The 14,472-nt window shown below is 40.1% G+C and overlaps 1 protein-coding gene across 2 annotated transcripts in view; it reads right to left on the bottom strand.

Annotated features, from left to right (window-relative positions):
- LOC126187586 (nocturnin) overlaps nt 1-5,182 on the bottom strand; it is a 399,558-nt gene extending 394,376 nt beyond the window's left edge. Inside the window, exon 1 of one of the 2 annotated variants that reach the window (XM_049928761.1) lies at nt 4,993-5,182. In XM_049928761.1, the coding sequence (XP_049784718.1) occupies nt 4,993-5,144 (152 nt within the window). In that variant the 5' untranslated portion in view covers nt 5,145-5,182. The remainder of the gene's footprint in view (nt 1-4,992) is intronic. The other variant, XM_049928760.1, reaches the window with a different exon arrangement.
- Between the last annotated feature and the right edge of the window lie 9,290 nt (nt 5,183-14,472).

Below are 14,472 nucleotides of genomic sequence, written 5' to 3'. Positions count from 1 at the left end.
TTGATATGTTGCAGTTATTTGTTGTGCCACAGATTGAAGACATTCCGGACTTACGTTGATGGTGTTGAGTCACCAACCAGCCACCAATTTATTTTCAGTTCCTTTATTCCAAGGATACCGTTACCGGTTTCGAATTGTTATGATTCATCTTCAGACGGTTTATGCTTTCATTACTACTTTTTTTTTACAGATTAATTTTCCTAAAATATAAATAATACGTAATTATAAGCACGCCACACAGATGGTTGCGTTATAGATTTTCATTGGATATGACTTACGTGATGTGTCGGTTTGGAGTGTTTGTTTTCATTACATTCGTCCAACAGATGTGAATAAATTCGCATCTTATCGTTGCTCACGTAAATTGTTCTCGTTGAACACTTCAGAATTGTCACAGAAAAGATTTCTAGCACACACCACATGTTTTGATACAATACAAAGTGCTTACAAACATATGAGTGACAAAGATGCTATGATATATCGTAACATCATGAAGATCTTCGGAAAAATATCATAAATTCATTTATGCAACTGAAACGCTTTTACACTAGTACAGAGAGACATTGACTTTGTGAGCTTTAGAGCGAATACTGTTGCATTAATTACAAAATTGATCCATTTTTTTAGTAGTGTTTAGATAAGATAGTACGTCATTTATTTACATTTAGTATCATGAGAATTGTAGTAACATATAAATTTGCTACTTAATCTGCAGATAGGCGTAGGAATATTATTTGCTTTGGAGGGTGGAAAATAATTTTTCGAAAGAGGTGTTAGCTAACTCGGCTTGTTCATTAAATATATAATCTGGGATGCTCTTTTTGTGTGTGCGTATTTCAATTTCTTCTAATATATTCATAGTGGCTCCTTTTTCTGCTAGATGTAAAATTTTTAAGTTGTTCCCAATGTTTCTCACTGAATGGTTTTCTTCAGCAATATCAGCTACAAATGCAGATTCGTTCAAGTTGCCAAGCCTTAAAGCATCAATGTGTTCTCTGTATCTAACTTCAAAACTTCTTCCTGTCTGTCCAATGTAGAATTTTGTGCATGTATCGCATTTGAGTTTGTATATTCATGTTATACCGTAGGGACCCTTGGAGGTATTTACATCATGGATTACTTTTTGTTGTAATTTATTATCCGTGGAAAAACTGATTGTGATATTTTTCTATTTAAATAAGTTTGCTATTTGGTATGATAGTTGGCCTATGTATGGAAGAGTAGCATACTTAGGTTTGGCTTCTGTGGCACACTGATTTGGCTTGGAATGCGTGTTGTGTGGATTGCTGTGAAGTGGATCTGTGGTTTTTGTCTGTATTTTGTTATGGATTTTCTCTATTATTACTATTATTATTTATACTTTGCAACGATAAGAATGCAATGGGATGTATTCACATCTGTTGGACGAATGTAATTCAAACAAACGCTCCAAACCGACATTTCACATAAGTCACAGCCAATGAAAATCTATAACGCAACCATCTGTGTGGCGTGCTTGTAATTATGTGTTATTTATATTTTAGGACAATTAATCTGTAAAAAAGAAACGTTGTAATGAAAGCATGAACCGTCTGAAGATGAATCGCAGTGATTCGAAACCAGTAACGGTACCCTTTGATTAAAGGAACTGAAAGTAAATTTGTGGCTGGTTGCCTCCTCAACACCATCGACATTTGTCTTCAAACGACAGCCACGGTCTCCAACCATGTCATCATATGACAAAATTGCATTCCGGGCTTAACGTTCCAACAAAATGGTCCGTCATCTGATTGGGAGTTAGCTGTTGTTGCGTCTTTGGACACAACATCTCCGGGAAGATAGATCGGGTGTGGTGGTCCGTTCAACTGGCCTCTGTGATCACTGGACATTAAAACCACTGGATCTCTTCCTCTGAGGTTATGTTAGGGACTAGGGTTACCAAACACAAATGAATGATACTGCATGATTACAGAGCAGAATTACTGACGTCATAACATATATCACTCGCGAAATGGCCGACACATGGGTGGATTTGGAGTGTATCTGGATATCCTTCGGGCAACGAAAGGAGCACACGTCGAAATTTATTAATTATGTGTGTGTGTGTGTATGTGTGTGTGTGTGTGTGTGTGTGTGTGTGCGCGTACACAAAAACTGCAAGATAAAAGATACGTGTCTATGTTCCATATTTTCTGCCTTACGCATGTTTGTAATCAGGGAGAGATTTTTGGGATATCTTGTATTTGTATAACACTGCCGCACAGTACTATATCTTTTTTGCAGACTGCACTAAAGAAAGCCACTCTCTTCCAGTAAGCACTGTTTGACTTGCAGGATGCGTCTTTGCCGAAGGCCGTGCGGTGACATCCTGTTACTGGGGCGAGGAACAAAGAAGCTGTGTTGCACGCGGCGGCAGGTAGGCGGCTTTTCGGCTGGCACGCGCCGCTCACGTGCCAACAGCTGGTTGCCAGCTGCGGGGTTTGGAGCGCGGCGCGCCGACACGGCCACTGGCCCTTTCACCTCGGGTCTGTCTCCCCGTGCAAACACCGCAGAGAGATACGTCATAAAATTCAGTGATTGGCACCTATCGTAGTTCAAGCCAAGGCGGGTTAAAACTAAATTCGCGTTGAGTTTCAAAAGTATACATGATCCGTTTATTCAATCCGAGCCATTTGATCTTCATGTACATCAAGGACTAGGGGTACGGCCCCTGTGGCTGAGAGGTTCTAGGCGCTTCAGTCCTGAACCGCGCTGCTGCTAAGGTCGCAGGTTCGAATCCTGCCTCGGGCATGGATGTGTGTGATGTCCTTACGTTAGTTAGGTTTAAATAGTTCGAAGTCTAGGGGAATCATGATCTCAGATGTTAAGTCCCATAGCGCTTAGGCCCATTTGAACCATTTTGAAGGACTAGGGACTGTTGTGATAGTTGACGACGAGTCAGTCCCCTCCCCTTCACCACTATTCCCTCCGCCCCTCCCCCTCAACTCCTCCTTCCGAAATAATCTTTCTGGTCCAAGCCCCAATTGGCTGGACCGAAACAAGCGCCGATAATACGCTATCGCAGAGATGCGACGCCAACTTCCTATTCAGTTTCCTTGCAGATCGTCCTGATTAATGGTTCGTTAATGTACGCAGTGATATGTATAACGTGCTAACTGCAACATTTATGACTTCCGTGAGAGTTTTGAAGAGTGCAGGAAGAGAATCTGAATACAATACAAACTTCAAGGCTGTTTAACGATTGCACAGCTGGGGCCATAAAGAAGATAAAGAAAGATCGGCTCCACGGTCGAACGAATTAGGGTTTATCGGTAGCCGAAATGAAGTCACCCGCTAGAGAGATAATAAGCATGTAGTCATGCAGACGAAGTTTTCGGCAGCAGTAATTCTCCTGGAATAACGTATGCTACGCACTGAATATGCCAAGAGATAGACTTCACGATTCATTATGAAAAGACATATGCTCAACACACAGTAAACAGATCTCTAGAAAACGTATATCTTTTTCATAACAACTGCATTTCGCCGTTTAGAAAGTATATTTCTGGATTTAGAACGTTGCAAGCATATTTGGGAAAAGCAATTTATGCTGATGACGGTTGTCACATATGTCCTTTACACTGTTGCACATTTACCGACGAAGACTGTGACGGTGAAATACTAGTAGAAAGTTTAAATCGTTAACGTCTTGTCCAAGCAGGATTTCTTTGTTTAAATGAGACATCTGCCGCACCTCTGGAGTAATTCTTGTTAATAGGACATTTGCGAGGTGTAGAGTAATGAAAAGTATTTGAAAAATTTTTTGGATGATGGGAATATATAAACAGTCACTGGGATAAAGGTAAGGAGTCCGTCACAAGAATTAAAGAGTAATAATATGGCGAATTTAGCAGAGCCTAACGTCAGTAGTAACGGTCTACACCATGTGGTTCCTTAGTGCGCCTCAGCTTGAAGCTGGTTGCAAACAAGTAACTCACCAGACTCTCCGGCACTGTGGTCAAGGCAACCGAACTCGCAGTCAGGAGAAATCTAGTTAAGACACCAGATTTATGATTTCCAAATTGTGCCAATGCCTCTGTGACAAACTCTAAGACGATTCTGTGAGTAAATAACGGGCAAATTCCTTCTCACTTTTTTTCTTCGGGTGAGACAGTGGTACACCAGTGTTGTCGATTGCACGGCAAATACTAATCAAAATATACTGTCACGTCTCAGAATGAAGGACATTACAGTTTAGCCTAAATAACTTTTCTTTTCATAAAAAAAACAGGTTAAAGATCTTTTTGGGTGTTGCGACGCGGTGTAAAGCAAAAGTATAATATAGGCTGATGTTTCGATCACCTTTTAACGGTTCTCTTCGGGTCTTTATTAATGACGAACACGTTTTGACGTTCGAAGAGTACTACTGAGAATAAGTTGAAACAGTGTCTCTTATTCTACTTTAAGAACGTTTCTAATTTCAATGGTCATCGTCGATGTGTCGAAACGATCGTGCAAATATAGAAGCCCCGAAGATGATATTTGAAAATAGGTCGAAACGTCGACGTGTTCTTTTCATCGTATGGCGAGGCATTATTGACAGGTTTGTTTGACCTACAAGAGAGCATCACAAGACATTGATAAACAATGACTGATAAACACTTAAAAGTAGACGCGTACTGCCCTGCTAAAGGCAATTTAAAATCTTTCGAGACAACAGTTTTCACCCGAGGAATTTAGGAATGTACTACAATCCCTAAATGCCTTATTCATTGTTACCGCAGGGAATAGGAAGACCAGACTGTTACTAAATACAGCGCCTACAGAAACATTTAAATATTTGTTCTTCCCGCGCTCCATTCAGTAGGGGAACGGCAAGCAATTCAAGTACTACCTCCATGCACTTCGCAGCGTTTTGCGCGGTACAGGTGTAGATTACATCGCGAACGATTTTCGCTGGTCCGTACACGACCACCACTTCCGAGCGACCAGTGCAGCGTGCGTCAGCGCGCGTAGCAGTTAAGAGGTACTCACCATGGCAGCTCGAGAGTCAGGTGGTACACGGACACGCGGTGTGAACAGAGTAGTCGTGTGGCCGGCGGAAGAACGCTCAGACAGGCGGCTGGTCGCACAGTGCGGGCTCGGCCGGCGTGGGGGAGTCTGCGGTCCGGAGCGGCGGCGCACATGCGCGGAGCAACAGCCGCTGCCGCCGCTACTGCTGCCGCCGCGCGACAGACACGCGACCGGCGATAAAAGCCGCGGGCCACAGCCGCGGACTTGGGACTCTTCAGTCTCGGTCGTGTCTTTACGCGCCCTCTCTGACTCCACAGCATGCTTTAAGTACGCCGGTCCTACAGGGTGACCGTACTTAAAGTTGCAGTTTCAAAAATCTGTAGAAGAACGGCAAGTTGAAAAAGAGAGTTAGTGAGAGGGAGAGAGTGTGATGTACAGGGTGATTCACAAAGATATGCAAATACAGTATAACCTCGTTAGTGCGAACTCGCATAAGACGAAAAAAATATTGGTCCCACCAGGAATACATTAGTTCTTACGGTATGTTTTATCGGTTAACACGAATTTCGGTTAAGGCCACTTACGAACTCTGTTTCAGTTCCTGTTGTTTCTTGTGGTCTTCAGTCCTGAGACTGGTTTGATGCAGCTCTCCATGCTACTCTATACTGTGCAAGCTTCTTCATCTACCAGTACCTACTGCAGCCTACATCCTTCTGGATCTGCTTAGGGTATTCATCTCTTGGTCTCCCTCTACGATTTTTACCCTCCTCACTGCCCTCCAGTACTAAACTGGTTGATCCCTCGATGTCTCAGAACATGTCCTAATAACCGATCCCTTCTTCTAGTCAAGATGTGCCACAAGTTCCTCTTCTCCCCAGTTCTATTCAATACCTCCTCATTAGTAATGCGATCTACCCATCTAATCTTCAGCATTCTTCTGTAGCATCACATTTCGAAAGCTTCTATTCTCTTCTTGTCCAAACTATTTATTGTCCACGTTTCAGTTCGATACATTGCTACACTCCATACTAATACTTTCACAAACAACTTCCTGACACTTAAATCTATACTCGATGTTAACAAATTTCTCTTCTTCAGGAACACTTTCCTTGCCATTGCCAGTCTACATTTTATATCCTCTCTACGTCGACCATCATCAGTTATTTTGCTCCCCAAATACCAAAATCCCTTTACTACTTTAAGTGTTTCATTTCCTAATCTAATTCCCTCAGCGTCACCTGACTTAATTCGACTACATTCCATTATCCTCGTTTTGCTTTTGTTGATGTTCATCTATATCCTCCTTTCAAGACACTGTCCATTTCGTTCAACTGCTCTTCCAAGTCCTTTGCTGTCTCTGACAGAATTACAGTGTCATCGGCGAACCTCAAAGTTTTTATTTCTTCTCCATGCATTTAAATACCTACTCCGAGCTTTTCTTTTGTTTCCGTTACTGCTTGCTCAATATACAGATTGATTAACATCGGGGATAGGCTACAACCCTGTCTCACTCCCTTCCCAACCAATGATTCCCTTTCATACCCCTCGACTCTTATAACTACCATTTGGTTTCTATACCAGTTGTAGATAGCCTTTCGCTCCCTGTATTTTACACCTGCCACATTCAGAATTTGAGAGAGAGTATTCCAATCAACATTGTCGAAAGCTTTCTCTAAGTCTGCAAATGCTGGAAAAGCAGGTTTGCCTTTCCTTAATCTTTCTTCTAAGATAAGTCGTAAGGTCAGTATTGCCTCACGTGTTCCAACATTTCTACGGAATCCAAACTGATCTTCTCCGAGGTCGGCTTCTGTCAGTTTTTCCATTCGTCTGTAAGGAATTCGTGTTAGTATTTTGAAACTGTGACTTATTAAACTGATAGTTCGGTAATTTTCATATCTGTCAACACCTGCTTTCTTTGGGATTGGAATTATTATATTCTTTTTGAAGTCTGAGGGAATTTCGCCTGTCTCGTACATCTTGCTCACCAGATGGTAGAGTTTTGTCAGGACTGGCTCTCCCAAGGCCGTCAGTAGTTCCAATGGAATGTTGTCTACTCCGGGGGCCTTGTTTCGACTCAGGTCTTTCAGTGCTCTGTCAAACTCTTCACGCGGTATCATATCTCTAATTTCATCTTCATCTACATCCTCTTCCATTTCCATAATATTGTCCTCAAGTACATCGCCCTTGTATAGACCCTGTATATACTCCTTCCATCTCTCTGCTTTCCCTTCTTTGCTTAGAACTGGGTTTCGATCTGAGCTATTGATATTCATACAAGTGGCTCTCTTTTCTCCAAAGGTCTCTTTAATTTTTCTGTAGGCAGTATCTATCTTACCCCTAGTGAGATAAGACTCTACATCCTAACATTTGTCCTCTAGCCATCCCTGCTTAGCCATTTTGCACTTCCTGTCGATACCATTTTTGAGACGTTTGTATTCCTTTTTGCCTGCTGCATTTACTGCATTTTTATATTTTCTCCTTTCATCAATTAAATTCAATATTTCTTCTGTTACCCAAGGGTTTCTATTAGCGTAATTAAATATCACTGTAACACAAACTTCTGACCTTAGAGTATTCTAAAGCGTAATTTTATTTTCCGAAGTGAATGTAGGAAATGTAGCTACAAAGCTAATTATATTTATTGTTGACTAGTTTTTAACGTCTTGTAGTCGGTAGCCACGATTATCACCTCAACAATCAGCGTATGCTGTACATTGTAAGAAAAAAAAATGGCTCTGAGCACTATGGGACTTAACATCTGAGGTAATCAGTCCCCTAGAACTTAGAACTACTTAAACCTAACCAACCTAAGGACATCACACACATCCATGCCCGAGGCAGGATTCGAACCTGCGACCGTAGCGGTCGCGCGGTTCCAGACTGAAGCGCCTAGAATCGCTCGGCCACACCGACCGGCGTACATTGTAAGACATTCATTAACGTGTGCAGCAGCATTTAGGAATCTACTCAGTGCCAGATTTGACAGGAGTTCTGTTAGTCGTAGCCGTATCGAGTTGGAATAATGAATAAAAACTAAAGTTACAACGGGTGCCGTAACACACGTTAATGGCAAAGAGGAAACAGACAGCTCTAAATCTACAGTTAAAGCTTAAGATTCTAGATGAAGTGAACCGTGGTACCAAGAAAACAGCAATTGCAGAGCAATTTGGAATACCTAAATCTACTTTACCTACGATTATTAAGAATCGAGAAAAAATTATTAATGCTGCGGCATCAGGTTCTGGAAACAAATCTAAACGACTTCGTACCACCAAGTACGAAGGCATCGAGACGTTACTGCTAGAATGGTTCAATCATATGCGTGCATCTAACATAGCTTTAACTGGCCCCGTGATTCAGTCAAAAGCAGATGATATTGCTAAAGACTTCCGTTGTTCTGCTAGTTGGTTGTATCGGTTCCAAAAGAGACATTCAATTTCATCTGTACAAATTTGTGGTGAAGCAAATAAAGTTGATGCACAAAGTGCGAACAGCTGGTTGCATGAATTCAACCGAGTGAGGGAAAAGTATTCCTCGTGTGATGTGTTTAACATGGGTGAAACTGGATTTTTCTACAATCTTTTTCCAAATCACATCCTGGGGATTAAAGGTGATAAGTATTACGGTGGAGCACGAAGCAAACAACGTATGACTGTTGTACTGTGCTGTAATGATGACGGCAGTGAGAAGTTTCGTCCCTGGGTTATCGCTAAATCCGAGAAACCACGTTGTTTTAAAAACATAAATATGGAGACTTTACCTTGCATCTACTCTCACCACAAAAAAGCTTGGATCGATGGCACATTGTTTCGCAAGTGTCTTCTTTGTTTCAACAGTCAAATGGTTGCTCAAAATGGACATGTTCTTCTTACATTGGACAGATGTTCTGCCCATAACGTTCATGATCTGAACCTATCCAACAAAAAGGTTCAGTTTTTTCCAAACAACGCCACAAGCCACCTTCAACCTTTGGACCAAGGCATAATCTCTCTCAAAAAGAGAGCTTATTGTAAGCGACTTGTAAGAGCTGTAATTTGTGCTGCTGAAAACAATAGTGCAACCCCAAATTGGAATCCGCTTGACGCAATAAAAGCCATCGCAGCAGCCTGGAACTCAGTATTGCCACATCATATAGGGAAGTGCTTTAACAGAGCTTGGAGACATAGAAACACTGAAGATGTCCACGAGTTAGAAGATGCCACTTCACCTGATGAATGGACAGTTGTGCAGGACGTTGCGAACCCTGGAATTACTTTCGAAGAATACGTTAGTGTAGACGACGATGTTGCCGTATGTGCTTCTGTGGAAACGGATGTGCCAAAAGTTGTGAACGAGGTACAAGAAGGGCCATCATAACAAAATGAAGAGAATACAGATACCATTCCACCTACCCGTCAGGAGATGTTTACAGCCTGGACTGTTTAGAACGATTCGCTTCAACATCCGACGTCACTGCTGGGTTTACGGACGCTATCATTACAATTGGTTGTGAAATAACCAAATATTATCGTTCCCATGAACGTCAGCGAACCATCAATGAATTTTTTCCAAGAAAGTAACGTACATAATTTGTGAGTACTTGGATTTTAAATCACTTTATAGTGTTATAAGTCTACAATAAAGTGATTCATAGTTTAGTGTATTACACATTAGTGTACTGCTGCACATGTATACTTATTCAAATCTGTGTTCTTCACTTAACACGAACTGATTTTTCGGTCCCTTCGGATTCGTGTTAACGAAGTTTTACTGTATTTTAATATGTTATTCTACAAGTAAAACTAAAGAAAAAATTTCATACAAACGTAAGTTTGCAAATGTTAAGTTACAGAGTTACAGCCAATAAAAGATTTTGCCTGAAATTTAGCAACTTCGCTACTACGTGGGCAACGCCTATGTTAATATGAAGTTTTTTCTTTAGTTTTACTTGTAGAATAATATATTAAAATATTTGCGTATCTTCGTGAATCACCCCGTATATACGTACGTATAATAAATCTCTTCCCTCAAAAATATTTCTCTCTTTCATACCTCCTCTTGAAATATGTCAATAGAAAATCAACCAGGCAATGGACAATTTTATAAGCTAAGAAATAGGTAAATAACAATTATAGTGTGTAAGAAAAATGTTAAGAAAAATGTTTTGTAAAATTCATTTAAGTTCTTTGCATATCGATGGTGACAGTGAAGTACCCGCATCAAGCTCTTTGTTGGTGGGAGAGCCTGCGCGTTGATACATACGGAGCGTGGCGAGAAGCGCGCAGATTGTCGACAGAACACTCTTGAGTCAACCTTTGTGCAGTGACGTTGTGGATAGAGACAGAGCAGTGTGTCTCTTCGCCATCAGCTATATATTACTTGAAGAATACTATAATTATATAATTGGTAATTATTTATGAATTATTAAAAATCTACGTCATAAAGACATCAAAGGTATTTAAGTGCCAACTGTATATTGTAAGTTCGTTGTTACATTTTTAATCTGTTTTATGTAAATGATCCCCAAACTTTTTTTATAAATTGAATCATTATAAAGAGCTAAAAATTTATATTAGGTCATTTTCAGAACAGATCTGTTTATCTCAGTCAATATAGTATTATTTTTCATTGAACCCAGTAACCACAAGATTTTACTTTTGTTGAGTTTTCTCAATTTTTTATTTAATAATCACAATGAATTTTTCGCCAGTAACTTCAATAAAAAAGAAGCAAATGAATAATATGTACAGTTTTAGCTCACATATTTGCAATCCCAGTAAATGAATGCCAACCCAAATAATTGTCAACAATAGATCAGAATGAGTATATTCAGTCATGCTGTCAGATGTTATCCAGAGTCGACCCAGTAAAATAAAAGGCAAGGAAAATATATATGTATGTTTTCAGGTTCACTGCATAGACAACCAGTCCTAAGGGCCACGGCGCAAGCTTATGTGTTCACGTCGAAATAATCTCCTTTTGATAAGTCACATTAAAATTGATATCAATAAAGGCACAAGGCGTACAACACTGCGTACGCTAAAGACTATCAGATCAGACACGTTGTCAAAAGCAAGTACCGACAGGAAAGCTGCAAGACACCGAAAGTTCAATTCTCTTTCTTTCTTTCATTAGATGGAAAGTAAGTCAAATTTCATTTCTTATAGACGGGAAGGTTTCACTCTGTGTTACCACAGATAGCGTGTCACTGATCTCATTTTTACTAAGATTTTAGTACTCGCGAGGTGCGTATTTCCTTTCACCGCCCTCAGTGGTATGAGTAAGTTCTAATAAATGTTCACCAACCTGCAATCTTCAGCAGTTGTTGTCCCCTGCGCAGAAAACAGCGCGTAGGTTGTGAATCCGTTATCTCGAGGCTACAAGAAACTCTTAGCGAGGAACTTTTACTTCAGAAATAATTAAATTTCCAATCAGTTTGTTTATACGGGATGCCACTCGCTTTTTTATTAGCAGAACACGAGAAACTGCACAATCACATTCCACTGTTGAGTCACAAATAATTTCTATTCTTCAACAAAATAACGAACTACGTATTTCTGTAATTACTGTCACGCTGTTCTCTACTATATGCTCCAAATAACCATACATTGCTAATAAAGTCTTAACTAATAACCGATCGCAGCAGACAACATGGCTGTCCTCCAAGGCTTTTTATCCAGCTCTGATCTCATAGCAGAAGCACTTCTCCCGCCATCCAACTTAGGCGCGATCTGAAGATCTCTGAAGTGCTTCGTCTGTCTTTTCGTTTAGCAGCGTTCCGCTGGTTATTGATACTTGTGAAATAATGGAATTATAGCACTTTACTGAGAGAGGCGTTAACTTGAAATCCAAGTTGGAGAATGCACTGGCTTGCTCATCCTTCCCCCCTCCTCCCCCTCCCCAGCCCCCTCCGACTTAAATCCCATCGACCACGTGTGGGATGCGTTGGGCAGACGTGTTGTGGCACGATAACATGCACCAAGGACCATCCAGCAGATGTCAACTGCAATGGTGAAGGAATGGAACGCCCTACCAAAGGAAGTTCTGACCAACCTTGTGGCCAGCATGGGAGCTCGTTACAGAGAATGAATATCCATCCGTGGTGATCACACACCCGTTGTTTGCACTGTCCAGTGGACCATCAGCAATCGCGATGCCTTGGGCTGTATTTACCATCTTTGAATAAAAGTATCAGTTTTCTTCACCTCATTGCGTATTTCTTTCAGTTACCTTCTGTACTAAACTGTAGCATTTCTTTCTATGGTCCAAGTTCCATCGAGATCTGTTACTTGGCTGTGACACATCATTGGAAGGTTACTTTCGTCTTTAAGTTTCACATATATATATCTAAAAGTAAATATTACCTATACATGTTTTATATATTTACGTCGTTTTTTATGTTATTTATGATCGATGATATTCTTTTGCTCTGTCATTCATATTTTTTGTACGTCAGAATATTGTCTATGATAACATTTTATTATCTTTGATGAATTTTGATTTTTATTGCATGTTAAGCCTATGGCTGGCTTTTTTTTCAGAATTCTCTAAGAACTGAGAAGAGCTTCCTCAAAGTTGTTAATATAGTTTTTGTTCACTGTTGGGTTTGTTCGTTAAAAAGGGGAGATCTCGACCTCCTCTAGGATGTTCCAATCTATGCCGAATTGAATGACTACTGCTTATGTATACTGTAGAACAGAACACAGACGTAATTTTTACGTTACATTGAATACCACGTCTCTGCAAGTAACCAGTGCCCATACAACCAATTTTATATATGTGTAAAACATAAAAAGGATAAAACTACAGGTTTGGTGGAATATACGCGTAAAAAGTGCGCTTCTTGTTGCATTCACAGAAAAAAATATTCTTGACAATTATTCCGACGGTGTTATAACTTCTGACGTTGTTGAATATTAACTTTCTTCTTTATAATGGTTTTTATAAGTTTTACCCCACGTAACGCACCGCGTGACTTGTGATCTTACCATGATTTTGAGTGGCAGAGCCAAATTTTAATATTGTACTATTACTAGGCTGGTATGTGTAGTGAAATTACGTAAGCCTAGTGTCACTTCGTTATTTTGAATATTTCCGTTACAGATAATTTTAATGTACTCGTAGTATTGTTTCGTATCATAAACTGCAGTATCCTACTTTCACAAAAATCTTGGTTTTGGACAGTTTAACTCTAAAGAAAATTCACTAAAATGAGGTGAAGCTATATAACGAGTCTGCTTCTACATTTCACCAGAAGAGAAATTATTGACTGAATTGAAAAGTGAACTTGTCTCGTAAATAATCCGCATCAAAGGCATTACGAAACTGTAAAGGCAGAAATTCATCGACAAAGAGCGCAATATGGCACTAGAGCATCGCCGTTTTGAACTACTTGCAGCGTCTTCCTCCTCTCTTATAGAAGAGGAAAGACATTACTACGGAAAAGGTTTGGGCAGGATGAGTGGGGTATTTATGGAACATTGACCAAAATCAAATGCTGTTATGAGTATTAAAAAACTGTGCATGATTGTTATCTTTGATGTTTCACTGGTTCACCATTTCATTCGAGGTGCGAAACAGCAATCCTACCAGTGGGATGGCGACAGTGGCCCAACACAGAAAGTTAGGCTAAATCATCTGCCGGAAAGGTTATAACCAATGGTTATTGGACTATAAGTGGATTTCTCTTATGAGTAGCATAAAAAGCTTAGGACAATAACTGGTGAATGCTGTTTTCTGGACAACATGGATAAATAAAAACGTATGACGAAATCTGGACTGAGAAAGCAAAAGGCGAAACAACATCCTTCAAGACAATACGCGAGCTCGGGAAGGTACTTTCGTAATAAAAAAACGAACTGTGTGATTTTATGTGCGAATTATTGTACCATCCACGCTGTTTAAGAGATTTAAACCCTCTCACTTCCAATTTTTCCCAGATCAAATCAAATTCGCAGCTGGTCAACGTTTTGAATAGGATGAAGACGTTGTGGTAGCCGCAGATGGATATTTTTCAGACCTTTCCGAATCCCACTTCAGGGATGAAATCTATTCAGCAGAAAAGCGTAGGGTAAAGTACATTGACTTCAAAGACAGTACATCGAAGAAAAGTGTATTTTCAATTTTCTATTTAAAACCAAGATCCTCTACTGTAGTATGGTCAGTTAGGTACTTTTCTAAGTACTTTCTTGAGCCTACAGCGGCGCAAACTTTCGATATCCCGCAACTATTAACCATAACGAGTTACCTGAATGAGTTGTAGTCAGTTCCCCACAATCGTCTATTCGTGTTCATGCGCAATGTCTAGGCCTACAACAAAACCAAGCATCTGACACATAAGCACCATTACTTTTTTTGCCAACAAATCTAGATGAGCCATCTTTTATAGTTAAATTATCTGATAATTTATAAGTTCATGAAATCTGAGGAGAATTTTATGTGTCTTCCACAACGAAACGAGACGTTTCAGCCTAGACATTTATATATCGTTCTGATCTGAGAGATGTTATTTTGATTACGCTG

Source organism: Schistocerca cancellata, chromosome 5 (assembly GCF_023864275.1).
Source record: "Schistocerca cancellata isolate TAMUIC-IGC-003103 chromosome 5, iqSchCanc2.1, whole genome shotgun sequence".
Lineage (NCBI taxonomy): Eukaryota > Metazoa > Arthropoda > Insecta > Orthoptera > Acrididae > Schistocerca > Schistocerca cancellata.
Note: the sequence above shows the minus strand (reverse complement) of the source record. Positions and strands in the feature narration are given on the sequence as shown.